General features: G+C 42.7%; 1 protein-coding gene across 2 annotated transcripts in view; it reads left to right on the forward strand.

Moving 5' to 3' along the window:
* SDC2 (syndecan 2) overlaps positions 1-14,592 on the forward strand; it is a 186,974-nt gene that overhangs the window by 1,421 nt on the left and 170,961 nt on the right. Inside the window, exon 1 of one of the 2 annotated variants that reach the window (XM_069220516.1) lies at positions 319-372. The exons of the other annotated variant lie outside the window; for it this stretch is intronic. Coding sequence (XP_069076617.1) covers positions 334-372 — 39 coding nt within the window. The 5' untranslated portion in view covers positions 319-333. Of the gene's footprint in view, positions 1-318; positions 373-14,592 lie in introns of those variants that run through there. 2 annotated transcript variants of the gene reach the window in all.

The following is a 14,592-nucleotide window of genomic DNA, read 5'->3' on the forward strand; positions in this document are numbered from 1 at the left end:
TGTGCACATTCGGATTACGCACCGCTCCCTAAAAATACTCCCAGCAGACCCCCTTGAGCCTCCTAGACGCGGCTGCTGGTGCATTTGTACCACCCATGTGACCTTAAAACTGATTCTGGAAACCTGATACACGGCTTGAGAGAGGTGCTGTGGCTTATTGAAGTGAGTGTTTACCTCTGGGCTGGTGTGTGGAGAGGAGCGTGCCTCGACCTTTGCAACCACCGAGTGAATGGACCAGATGCACTGCCTGCGTCTAGGGTAACAGCTACCCCGAGAGGGCCGTGCGTGAGTTTAGATCCCCGCTGTCGGTGTGTGGCCGGCTGCACTGCTTTGATGCAGGGAGTCGGGCAACGTCGCTTTATTATAGAACAAGTAGGTGTCCGCGCGCGGGGTGTAGACACGCGGCCCTTTCCTCAGCCATGAAAAGAAGCGGTGGGTAGGTTTTGTGGGCACTGGTTTGTTTATTGCGGGGTGCGCCGAAAGTCGATGCGTGGGAGAATGTGAACGTTCAACAAAGCACTTACTCTCTGTGCCTCGCTCTGAATTTTGGCCGTGACGTGACTCTCAGTGAGGCGCAGTCCGGTGGCCAGAGAAGCAAGCCGTCTCCCTGCAGAAGTAGAGTGTGTGAATACCGTGCTTGGTTGTCGAAGAAAGCGCACTATGGCGCACCGTATAATTACACTAAAAGAGGCGGCGGGATGCAGGCTTCACGGGGCGGTAATGACCCCCTGACGCAGGCGCTAATCTTTCTAGCTATGTCAATGGGTGGCTTTAATGAAAATAATGACTTGCCCTGGGCTTGTGGCTACTTTCTCCCGACCCTCCGCGTAAAGGCAAGTCAACTGTTGCGTCCGCTGGTGTGCACGGTTTGGTCCAAGAAATATGTGACGAGAAAACATGTCTCATTCTGTCCTTCGCGGCTCCACAAGTTTCCCGAGTTGTTTTCCTCTGCAGTTCCCCTTTCTGCTGGCAGAAGCCTCTTTGCACATGAACAATGCGAACCCCTGAGCCGCGCGCCACCACTCTTCAAAGAATCCCTTCCCAAGCACAGTTCCTGTTCTTTGCAGTTTCTCTTTAGTCAGCAGTTCAGGAGTCATGGTTATTACACCAAAGGAAACAGGCGTTGGCAAAGCCAATGGGCCTGGCTTGAATTTTCAGTCCTGACTAAAATATTTGTAAAAAGCCTGCTGCAGAAGAAAAACAAAGCACTAAATGATTGCTTTCTGTGAACAGTGCATGGGCGAGACGAGAAACTTGATCATTGACAATTTTGTGCATTTTTAGATGTAAAATAGTCCTTGGTGTATGACAATACAAGCACCTCGCAGGAGGCGGAAAGAGACCCTAACTGCCAGTAGCATGAATGCAGAGAAAATCCTGTTGCAGAGCCAGCGCCCCTCTGTGCATTTGAAAGAATTGTTGACAATCGGGATTACTGAGAGCTGCGCTGTCAAGGCAGACATAACAAGATACATTGTTGCCCACAAGGCGCAGGGAATCGGCGAGGTGATACACAGAACATGAATCTATAGATCTTCAGTAGCACTGTTCACTTTGCTTGACTTGTTTATTCAATTGGAAGACTTTAAGAAAAGTATAATTTTGAATACGTGGGTCGCCAGGGTGCCCTACAGCTGTGGTGTTGTATTAATTAAGGGCAAATATCTAATATCCACAGGTTTTAAATATTTTTTGGCTTGGTCCTTTCATTGGACTGAGTGAGTTGGCTGATAGGGTGGTCCATCGTATACACTTACAAGCCTCCTGTTTGTTTTGAACTGTGAGTATGCTGCTTAGAGGCCCCTGTGGCTTTACAAACAGGTCATAAAGCCCATTGAAAGCCAGTATATGTTCGTCAACACAGTCCTACCAGAGCTCCAGTGCACCTTTGTTGCCCACTTAGAATCCCCAGGCCGATTAAGCATGGCGAGGTTCATTGGCGCAGAGTGGAAGGTGTGCTGTGGAACCATAGGTGTCTGTCTGGCTACCAGTGCCACCCCTTGTTAATACTCACACGGTCTGCTGTTTTGTTGATAGTTCCGCAATTCGAGAATAATGCTTATGAACGTGCAGAATCTACAGTCCCAGGATGTATGGTGTTTAAAAATAAATAAATCTTCACACCTCATTGTTTTGTGAAGGCACTAAGAGGGTTGAAATCTCCATAGAATTGCCCCATGGAATCTTGGGTAACAGTTCACATGCTGTGCAGATAAAAAATGAACAGATCGTCGCTGGGAAGTTGAGTACGTTTTTTTCTAAAATAGTGGGTGTCCACATTCCTTTGTAGAATTTTGTAGCTCTCTTACTTATATGCACCTTATGCTTTGAAGTGTCGAAGCATCTCGAGAGGGGCGCTGCCGGCGTTGGAAAACAAGCTGCCATTTTAGGAAGCAGAAATATGTAATGTGTGATCCCGCATTCCATGCAGGCTCGTGTCTCCAAACACACACAAGGGAGCACACAAGAGACCCTCTGTTCGAGAATCTAAGAAGAGGCACGCTCGAGAGCAGATGTTTTCAAGACCGCTTTTCCAAGTGGCTGAGTAAAATAATATTGTAGCAGTTTGCAGAAGCACTCGAGTAAATATAGTGAGAGTTACTACAACCTTTAAGAGGCCATTGGTGATGGGATGAAAACTTTTTATTTTGGTCTCTCGAATCCTAACAGAGCAAGACAAGTCTCATAGGAGACGCCCCCTTCCCCTGTGGATCAATCAACATGAATCTGTAGCAGGTTGTGGAGGGCATTGGAGGGTGGGCAGCAGCCCCCCCCCATACTCCCTCCACTGTAAGTGTCCTAAGTATAACATTAAAATGTTTTTTAATCGAGTACTATGCTTGTATTTATGCTGGGCCTTTGGATATTGTACTCCCCACATGGGTCTAGAAGGCCTGAACTTTGAAAAAGGAACAACCATTTTTCGTACTTGGACTAATTTAGTTGTGATTAAGAACATTGAGGATCAGTTATAGAGAAGAGCAGCCTTTGGGGAAAGAGATTTGCTTTGTGTGACGATGATCTGTGAGATTGTCATATTGTGTTGTATAGCCCCCACCCCCTGTTTCTAAGCAAATGTTTTCACAAGAAGTGAACTGCCCACAGAGCGAGTTTTCATTTTGGTTTACCTACTGCTTTTGTAAATCTTTAACTTTTGGTTTTAGGGCTTACGCCACCTGTTTAGCAACTGATCTGTAAAACCACTAAACAAATGGAAGCAGTGCATAAGTTTAGTGTACTACGTGCGGGCAATGTCATATTAAAGCATTATAAAGAATAAAGCTTACTCTTGGGGTGCCTTTTAACACATTAGACTTGTAATAGCTGGATGGCATATATCACATGATCTCATCCTTTTTTGAGGGGCCACATGGCACAAGGAAGCCTGGGAAATAATCCTTGAATTATGGAAATCCACCACAACCGAGGCAGTTCTTTAGCATAGCAGTCCTGGATCTGTGAGTCTCTTTCACACCACCACTGTTCTCATCAGGGAAGTAAGAGGTTGTTCAACTCCACTTGCTCATATTGATTAAACCATTTTTCTTATTGCCTTATTTGGTTGCTTGGTTTGCCTCTGCATAGCACCAGGCATTTGAGCGTTTCAGAGCATTAATTTAATTATTAAATAAATACCTCAGTCAAAAAAAAAAAGCAATGGACACAGTGGATGCTTCTGTGTGCCTGAATTCTGTATAGTCAAGTAAGTTATTATCCTCAAAATCTCCTTGCTGTAGGTCTGTTTGATGTATGTTTGTTTCCTTTTATCCTTCACGCTCCAGCAACACCTCAATCCATTGCTTAGAAAAACAAAACATATTTTACAGCACAGAGAGAAACTCTCCCACATACAGACCACAGAGCCTACTGTTCTTGCAGGGTAATCAGATTCTTATCTGGTGAGAACAAGTGGAAATTTGGAAATCTTATGCAGGTTCTTAGTTTGTTTTGCGTCTAAATCAAGATGGCTATGATCATGTTTTTCGTACTGACTGACAGTTGTTTCAGTTCAGTATTAGCAAATATTTCAGTCTTCTTTCTCAACATGTATGATAAACACACGTATCAGTTAGAGCAGTGGTTTCCAACCTGTGTTCTGAGGAAGTCCACAACTGCTTAGAAAATTATATAATATTAACAGATTAATAAAGTGTATATAAATAAAGTGGCTAAATGTAAAACTGAAATGTACTGTAAATGTCAAGGAATTTGGAATTGGAGGCTAAAAATTAAATTAGTATCCTCAGATTGATTTGTGGGAGCAGTGAAGGAGCATCAAACAGGATACAGTATGATGTGTGGTTTCAATTAAACTTAGAAAAGCTCCAACCTTCCTATTAAAACTTCTATATTTGTAAATTATTTTTGTTTGCAGATTAAATACAATGTGCTACCATTGGTATGTGTTTGAATGCTGTTTTCTGTATTTTTTTGTTTATTGTTTTGTGGTTCAGATCATCAACAATGGGTTCGAGCTTCGAGTAGTGGCTCTATGGGAAAACCTCGGTTCCATTAATGATAAAGTGGGGGTCAACCAAAGTCAAAATGTTAAGAACCACTAAGTTGGAGGGTATTCGCTATGGTTATGTGAATACAGTGGTCAGTAGGAGGACATTTTTAAGCAAGGTCATATGGAATAAGTTATCTTTACTAGAGCTACTTTTGGTTGCTGACTATACAGAAAATTATTTTCAGTGATTGCTTTCTTGATCTTCCCATGGCTGATTTATAGCGCTATTAAAACATCAGGTTCCTCTAAAAAGGTGGGTGCTCCTTCTTGCAGATGTTTGACATGAAGCTCGACTGTAGGGAAGATTGTGCCATTCAGAGTGTTATCAAAAGCAATGGTGGTCTTGTTGCTTAAATGTGAAGTAGTGTGCGCCCTCTTCAGTCCACAACTTCAATCAGTTCTGCAAGTTGAATTTGCCAGTCTTTTGAGACTCATAATTTCTTCAGCTGAGATAATGAACTGCCACCTTCAAGACCTTTGTATTTCACAAACTTCAGATGGAGTCACCAAAATATTCCTCGGTACATAGACCATGAAAATGTAGAAGTGTAGAGCTGGTGTAGTTTTAAACTTCATAGCATGGGTACTCACAAACATTTTCCCAGGGGCCACAAAGTTTGGTCTGTGGTGCGACCGAGGGCCGCATTGATGCTAGCAGCATGCCAATCAAAGGGAGGAGGGGGCTCTGGTTGGGGATAGTTTGTGGTGTTATGGTGGCGATAGGGGGCAGCAAAGCATATGGATCTAGTGGCTGAATCTCACAATGTGAAACCAGAAAACCTGGCGTTAATCCCAGCTTCCCTACTTTACCAAACTGCGTGATCCTAGGCAATTGTCTTATTTCACGTTCCCTTCTTTTTCTTCATTATTGTATTAGGAGGACCTCACAATGCATGACTTTGGCATGTGCGCTTTGCAAACCTTTCTCCTGTGTTTGATTTCATAAACTATAAAGTTGTTCATGTACAGTAGCAAATCAGGCCAATCAAAGAGAGCAGATAACAACTGACTTGCCTCTTAGTTCACTATTGGCATTGTTATCAAGGTGGGGGTAAGAATGAATGTCGGGTGGGGGAAAGAATGAAAGTTTCTGAATTTATGTTTGAAATTTCTCGTTTAAAAAAAATACTTCTCCATGCACTGATATAATCTTATGTACTTAGATTAAATGGTTCTGTGTGTAAATGAAATACTCTCTTTGAATTTTTAAGAACACTCATAATTGTAGACATTTGGTGCAAGTTTTCTTAAAGAATGAAAGTGTTCCTGCAGTTAAAGCGGTGCAGGACAAATTCCTTACTTCCTTTCTGTATCTTCAATCATGTTTAAATCAAGTGTCCCCTGTTAAATCGAGTAAACAGTAGCCTAGTGCTACTGCTGCCCTGGGGGCTGCATGTCAAGGTCAAAAGGGCCGCATGCGGCCCCGGGCCGTACTTTGAGTATCACTGCTTTATAGGTTGTCGAAGGCAGAAAGATATGATATTTTAAAATAGTTTCATACATTCAATAATTCATTCACAGCCTGTTACTGACTTCGAGTCTGAACTGTCACTGAGGGCATGATTCTCTTCAGCCTGTTACAGGTCATATCTGAAAGAAATTATCCATATGTACGTCTGTCTTCATCCTTTCAATATCACATGACCTAATCTGGATGCGTCTCTGTGCCTTTCTTGCTTTCCTCCAATATAACCTTCCGGAGGGAGGGAGAGGACATAGCATAATTCATTGCTACTATTTCTGGATGATTTATTACTGCCAACACTAATAAACTTTAACAAGGAGCAATCCTTACGTAAAAACACCACTTGGAATTGTAATTCATAATCCATGGGACCTAAGTTGATGGACTCATACTGTTCCTCCGTATTGGATTGGCTAAGCTTGACAGTCATTTTGAGAACCTCCTTTGTGGGTGGAGAGTTCAGTTCGTACAGATTGAAAGTGACAGTTGGAGGTGGAAAGGTACTGTGAGAGGGAAGATCTGATTTTTCTGTTAAGAGCAGATCAGTTGGCTACTTTGTCCTGTTCTCGAAAGGATTTTTACTGCAGTCTGTGAAATGCAAATCGGTTTTGTAGGGTCTTTCAACATATATTGACTTCAAGATTTTTGTAACTGTAGATTCTGACTGCGTTGTATGCACCCTACTTACTGTAATTCAGCTAGTGCAGAGATGATTACTGTTCTTTGTGAATGGCAGAGAGCATGTTGTCAATCAAAGTTGGGTGCTGCTTGGGTCTCTCTAGTGCTTGCAGAGCTGCCAGTATTGTGAAATCTGTTGGGTATAACAAGAATTGATGTTGTATACAAGACGTTTAGAATTTGAAAACAGTCTCTATTATTTATATTTCAATTTACTTACTCTGAGTTTCCAAACATTTGAACCATCCTTGATAGCCTGTCTCACGAAGGCATATCACAAAGCATCCAAAGGAAGAATGCCTGCTGTAATACGACTGAGAGGTCAGAGAAGTGATTGATCTGCGAGAGTGATCAGGATGAATTGCAGATGATGGTTAGAGGGATCAGAATCAGTTATTACCCTTGATCTGAATAGATCCCATATTAAGACAATCAAAGTGGCACATGTATACAGTGCCTCAGTATTCACCACTTCTCCAAGTAAACTTAGGCCATGTCGAATCAGTGTGGTGCCACTGCGGTCTTCACACTGTTACAGTTTTGGGCCTTTCTGTGATGTGCATGGGAGACATCTTTTCATTCTGGAGAAGCGCAGAATGCAGGGTGGTAAGACTTTAGCCATTTGCTGGAAGTGCCTGAGTTTTATTTCACTTAAATATGAAAAAATAGTATTTTCTTGACCCATCAATTGACAGGCGCAGGACATTCTGATTAAGAAAACATGCTGGGATTCCTTCTATCTAAGAAAACATGCTGGGATCCACACAAGTCACATCTCCCTGGATTGTCATGGCAATCTAGGTTTTAGAATTGTCCAAGTTTGGTAGGGTTCCCTGGTTACCGGCTGAATCGGAGCCCGAATAATACAGCCCAATCCCATGGGAAGTGAGAAATTTCTTTGGGCTTAGTTTTGACATATAGACTGCCAGATTGAGGTAACCCGCCTACCCCTTGGGGCAGAAATGCTGTCCAGGTCCTATGGGCTGCAGTGCAATGCCAAGGTGGGCAAGCACTAACCTCACTATGTGTCTCACTTTTTTCTCTGTTGGGCTTTCTGACACCCCTCTGTGGAAGCATAGCAGGCAAGTTTTCACTTTTATGTGTGACATTTCCATATTTTCATTGTGGTTACGTGTGACGTTTCATTGCGTGTGACACTTCATAGAGAGGTGAACAAAATACTTATGTTCATAATATGAGATACTTGTCAGAAATTACTTCGTTTGGAAATGTAATGTTCTAGAAATAAAATCCCCCAAAAGAGCTGAAATTCTCCTGAGATGTTTGTGCAGCATCACTAATCTGTTCCTTGTCTAACACAATACTGTCCTCGTGACAGCTTTAAAATTGTTCTTGCCTCTGTGTACCTCTAGGCCCTGTACTAGTGAAAAATTTCAGGCCAGGACAGACTGATTGGCAGTTATAACCTGCCCAAAATAATAAAAAGCTCAGTAGTAGTCAGTGACTGCTTGTTGGAGCACACCCTTAAGTCAACGTTTGCGGCCCATTCGTGCATGGAGCTTTCAGTATCCTTCCTTGCACAGTAAGCGCTTTGAGCTCCATATAGTTCCAAAGATGACCTTTGAAAGGAAGAGGACTTGTTTTGATTTAGACATAGGGCAGTCCTAAAGCATGATTTAGATTTTGGTGGTAGTAAAAATTCTTCCTGTTTCTGAAGGAAGGGCAACAATCAGAGCAGAAAATACTGGTGGTATGTTGTGCACCAAACTACCCTGGTGAGGGAAGTCCACCAGTGTATTCTCCTCCCATTTTAGCACTTCCTCCAGGAATTGAAGGATTCTCTCTTACCTCTACCTCCCACCTCCTAAATGTGCCCCTATTTTGTCTGTGCTACAAAGGAATTAAGATGGTGCATGTTAGACTCTCTCCATACTTGCCTTGTTACAGATCAGGAATTTCTAGAACCCTTTTGCCTTCCCCTCTCCAGCCTTCGCTTTGTCATTGACTCTTTGCATCTTCCGGCTTTTGCTTCATGTTTACTTCTCCTCTCACCCACATAATCTCTTTTGTTTTTCCCTCCTCTTCAATCAGCTTTTCTTCTCTACCAGCTTTATTTCTCATGCCTTTCATCCATCTGATTCTCTAGCTCTCCTTTCATTAAACGTCTAGCCACCCTCTCTTTTTCACTATTTTCTCTTTCTCGCTCTCTCGTCCCTAGTAAGACATTTCTAAGCATAAACCTGAAGTTTATTTACCTTCCTGCAGTCTGTCTCTCACTGCACCCAGGCAGTCACAGATTGTGGCTCAGGGAGGAACCCCCCGTCTGTTTACGAGTGGCTCCTATGCCTCAGACCAAGGACACTCATCCATCCATCATCCTTTTGTGTTGCTAAAGTTGCCCTAAGTGGGAAGGGTATGCCTAGACGTGGGTCCCGTGCTCACTGTGCCACTGGATTCAAGCTAGCCTGGCTGATGAAGGTGATACCCTGAAAGCGGTCCCAGGATGCTTGTTTCCGGTCCAGGGAGGATCTGGCCTGGCAGTTCGGGCTGGACTGTTCCCATGAGGAACAGGGTCAAGACTGATTTGCATATGGCTTGGTCCAAACTGGAGTGGCATGGTGAGCAAAAGAACAATGGTTTAAACCCAGTTATGTGACTGGGGGTGAGTGTTCAGCAGTCCGTCCATCATCCTTTTGTGTTGCAAGGACAATCATCAACAAATCGGCTATTTCTTTTAGAAAATCACTAGAAGATCCTGGGTGGGTGAGCCACACTGGGCTTTACAGTGCATGTAGAATCAGCCAGACCCCTGCTCTGAGAAACTAATCTGAGTGTGTAGAGCAAAGCCCAGCCCTTCCACTAAGAAACGTGAACACAGTGAATGACATTGAGGAAAATTGCTTTATTAATGCCAAAAACGGGTCTCCTGGGCAACAGTCTTAAAGATTACAATCACTGGATTGGCACCACTCTCTGAGATTGAAAATGATTTGCATGACAATCTCTGGCACTTGCAGTGATACAAGAACAATGCATAATTTTAACCCATGATGCATGGGACTTGGCAGGACTGTTGATGGGCACGTAGCTGGAATTCTTCCTGTTCTGTCTACCCAAAGGGACTGATAGCCCTCCAGACTTGTATAGCGCACTGCTCACCTGTTAGGTTCTCAAAGTGCTATACGCATACCGCTGTGGAACCCCTCCAGGCTTTTCCCTGTAAGGCGCCCACTCCTGGGTAACCCCCAGGGTGAAGTCAGGCATCCAAGCGCAGTCAGGGCCGTTGTGGAGATTAAGCAAGCTATTGCCCAGAGTTAATTAGATTAGGCACCAAGGCGAGAATTATCTGGTCCTAGGAAATTGAGCCCAAGACCCACTGAGGTGGAAATTGAACCCTGGTCCCGGGCCAGATCTCTGCATCAGGGTCTGCCGCTATAACCATTGTGCCACACCTCTCCACTGCCATAGAAAAAAGGGGATGGGGTAGAGTGCTGGGCCATCCTGGCTAAAACCATGGCTGATATATGCCCATGAGCACTGATTACAATAATAGCAGCAAGAGCCTAAAAACTTCTGCTGCTTTCACTTTCAGTATCTGTGAAACTTATGCATAGGGCCAATGCACCACAGATTGCCCCCCACCTGAAACAAAACACACACACACACATACACATTGGGTTACGAGGGAAGCTCTTCCACCATAGTGCAAGATTTTAAAGAAAACAGACAATCCTTCTGGTGCAATTACCAGAAAGGTTCTCTGGGGTCAGTGCCATGCTCTTCACGTCCTTCACACTCTTTGGGTAGTTCGGAGGACAGGACGTCAGTACCTTGTTCTCCACACTGAAGTGGTTAAGTCATTCGACACTGGATTACATTTCTTACATAACAGTATAGAGGTTATCCTGCATAGTTTTCCCTGCACAGTCATTACCAGCTCATTTGGCTGATGGATCCTTGTATTTTATTGGAATCATTGGATTCAGTCATCTCTTCTGCAGTATGATGATTCATTTGCAGTATCACCTGGTAGAAATGTGCTTGAAACTTTCATACGTTGCTGACACTTGCTCAGGTATTTTTTCTGAAGACCAGCACCATATGTTGTAGGAATACCAATACCATCATGAGCTCTGACGTTAGAGGTGGACCCAGTGACGTGCCTCGTCACCACAAGTAAGAGCCGGAGCCAGGAGGTTTTTAATTCCGTAGCCAGGAGGTTTTTAATTAAAAAGTTAGCCTGGCTATAATATCATTGCTTTTGTTCTCCTCTACTTAAAGGAATATTGTTATCGAGCTCCAGTACTTCAGTGATTATACAAATATACACCTACGTCTAGAATAATAGATGTCTGTTTCCTATCAGATGGTGCTAGTTTTTTTTTTTATATATGTCAGTTGGGGAAAACAATACCAGCAAGTCTTTGATAAAAGAAAATGTGTGTTACCTCTCATCCCAGAGGCTATTTGACACAGAATTGCCCCAGGTTGCAATCGGGGTGCTCAGACTGACCCCCAGTTGCCTCAAGATCCTTTTAGCACTGAGGAGATATAAGTTCTACTAGTATGGGGAACAGGTGACACTGCTAAAATGCCCCTCTTAAGCTCTTTGTGTTGTGACCAAGATTGCACTAATGGAATTCCACTGCCATCTAGGTATGTGCATGGGAATTATGTTTCCCTTCTAAAGTAATGCAACGGGATTGTACGTGAATATTGATGAAGAGTCACTATGAATAATTATAATAATAATCCTCAAGATTTGGAAGAGGCAAAGCAGAGTCCACCCAAGGAAGTAACACACATCGCCTAAGACGGAAAGATTTTACACTTGAGCCGGTAGGATTTGGAGACTTAGAAAGCTCAGCTAGATTTATTTTAAGACATGAAGCAAGAACCAAAATTATAGGCCCAAGTCAAAACATCTGTTTTGGCAAGTCTGTTTATCACACAGACCAGGAAGAATGTTATCTTGTGTAAGATTCTGGCAGTGGTTCATTAAGGACACGATTGCAATAGCTTAAGTTTCTCAATCTTAGACACGCAAATATGAGTTCATCAGCAAACACAATTTAAAGACATTTTATGAGTCACTATTTTCCAGTGAAAAGCATGGGTGGAAAATTTGCTGAATTAGTTATTGAAACAGCCAAACCCAATAACGGTGTAAGGAGGGCTATCAGAATTATTAAACCTCAATCCAAAAACTCTGCACACTTTTTAACTATAATTATTTAAAGTCAGTCTCTGATTTTGTTTCCCATTCTTTACCAAAACACTTTTTAGTGTAAAAAAAAATATATATCTTTTTCAGTATCAAAAATGCATACAAAATATAAAACACAGTTCATACAAAGTAAAGATCCCTTTGCCTTCTTCTACTTATTCATATGGACTCGCACACACTAACATCTGATTTCTGGGCTGCAGGGAATCCTCTCCATTTGACAATCTATGATTTGGAAATGGATACTGTGGGCTTCAACCAGTAAATTCAGTTAAACATTGATGCATTGTTTTGATGGAATTGAGTATATCTGTTCCACCATCTTCAGGACATAAATGCGACACAACCACTACAAGTATAAGGAAAACCTCCATCATTTGGAAGATGTTATCACCCCCTTTCTATTTCAACTTAGTTATGGTTAGTACTTCTTTTTAGTCCATAATGCTTAATACTGTTACTTTTGATTCACGTAGCAGTCACTTAGAAAACGTGTCCTGTTAGTTAGAAAGCAGTTATTTACCCATCTTAGGTAAATGGTAAGATTTCTAGGCCTGTCCATGAAAGACATGTCGGAGAGGATGAATACTTTCCACCTTCAGACTTGTTAAAATGAAGAAAAGGTAAAATGGTCATCAAATGGAAGAAAAGAACACTCCCTAATTCACAAGGCACAAAGTGCCTGGCCCCTTATATGTATTGTATAATTGAACCAAGTGGCACAAACATTTTTGAATTTTAATTGAATTTAGATTTAGACCCTGAAGGTCTCTTGAGTGGTTACTAAGTTGAACAGCGACTAATTAAGAGACTAATCTGATTTTTAGAGCCTTTCTGAATGAAAGATGATTTGCCTTGGTTAGAAATTTCTGAGGTAACAGAGTCCAGATTTGTGGGTCTTGGACTAAAAGGATCCTACCATCAAGAGGAGGTCTCTGAAACTGGCGAATGACAATAAGTGCTGAGGAGGCTGAACTGAGGTATATTTGGTATGTTTTCTAGAAATACGTAGCATTTTGAAGAGGATATGGTTTTGAACAGGCAAGCACTGCATTCCCCTTACGGTAGGCTTGGTGCGACTAAAGCGAGAGAACCTGACCTTCATCTAGGCTACTGACTCTGAATGACTTGTAACCGAGTAAGAAACTATTTCTTTATTACTAAATAAAAGCTATTGCTTCAACTATAGCAGAAATGCAGACTCGTCTGCATTTTGACAAGAGTATGGGGAACAAAGAACGAAGACATCTTAGATTAGATATAAATGAATGACAGAGTACACTTAACCACACACCTGGAGGTAATAATTAATTTGACTTCCTAGGCTGTTTACACTAGTTGCAGAAGGGGTATCAAGACTGAATTCGACAGGCCAATGATTTGTTTGGCAAAAGTTAAATTTGCTGCCAGCCATCAAAATTTCTGTTTTGTCTGTGTTGAGCTCCTGCAAGCTTTGTCATATTAAGTCAACTTAAGTGACTGGGCACCATTGACTGTCAAATTAAAACATGGCAAAGGCTTGCAGCCCTATGCGGATGCCTCAGAATATGTAATGGCTTTTGAAAGTAGCTAAAGCTAATGCTTTCCCTGGACAAAAGATAAATATGTGTATGGAACATAAGGAAATGCTATCCAGTGTGTAATCGCACTCATATTTTTTGGGAATATATTTGTATTAATTTTGCAAAACAAACTATAGCACACAACCAGTAGGCTTTGACATACCCCCAGAGCACCACATCGCTATCCCCCCTTCTCACTGCCTCCCTTCAAGCAGCCATCAGCATCCCAGTGAAACTCCTCCATGTATCCCTACGCAAGGTTCATTGCGGGGTCCTCCTCGGTGACATTATTATCATGCTTGAGGCTCATCACCTAAAATCCAAGTTGTCAGTGAGGCCATGTTAGGACCTCCATTTTCCCCCAGACTTTCTAAAATTTCCTGGGGCAGCCCCTGCTTTCATACACAATCCTCTACACCTCCAAGCAGTAATTCATACCTTCCCCACACAAGGCTCTGGAAGGCTAACTTCTCCCCCCTCCCAAAGGCTGGCCAGATCGCTCTTACTAGCAGCAAAGCCCAACACGCAGAACTGCAATTGTCTCTATGGGATGTCCACTTCATTAGGTATGCCTAGTACTGTAATCACATTCATATGAAGAACTGCATTAGAGCACACCCACAATTTGGGTACAGAGTTCCACCTGCTAGACATATGAATTGAGTGACAGCAGGATGTGATGTCTTGCTGTAAAGATACAGAAGGTGGTTATTGGAGGAATGTTGTTTTGTGGTGCAAAGGCATGCGCACCACCAAAGAAAGATTTGCTTAGATTACCTTAAACTCTCACATTTCTGGTCCACATTGTTCCTGTCCCGCAATAGTATACAGCTAATATATTCTTGGTTAACGCCACTGGATTTTGAAGTCCTCCTGCAACTTTGCATATCTTTTCCCTGGTGTGTCTTTCCAGCACCTAGATGCTACAAAGGGCGAATGGACACTTTACAAATACATGTGTTCCTCTATCTCCGGACTGCTGCTGTTTGAAGATGCTGGTGATACAGGAGTGTTGCGTGGAAGGCATTCACTCCTTCCTGCTCTGGTGAGGTTCTTTCTATATTTTCTTGGCCTTTTCACCCAGTAGGGACTAAGTTGTGGACACTGACTGAGACAAGGACTTAGGGTCGACATAGGCTGCACCTGCACTAAATGACTTTGGAAGGGCTGCCGGAACAGTTGAGGCAGT

The sequence above is a fragment of the Pleurodeles waltl genome, chromosome 2_2 (genome assembly GCF_031143425.1).
Source record: "Pleurodeles waltl isolate 20211129_DDA chromosome 2_2, aPleWal1.hap1.20221129, whole genome shotgun sequence".
NCBI lineage: Eukaryota > Metazoa > Chordata > Amphibia > Caudata > Salamandridae > Pleurodeles > Pleurodeles waltl.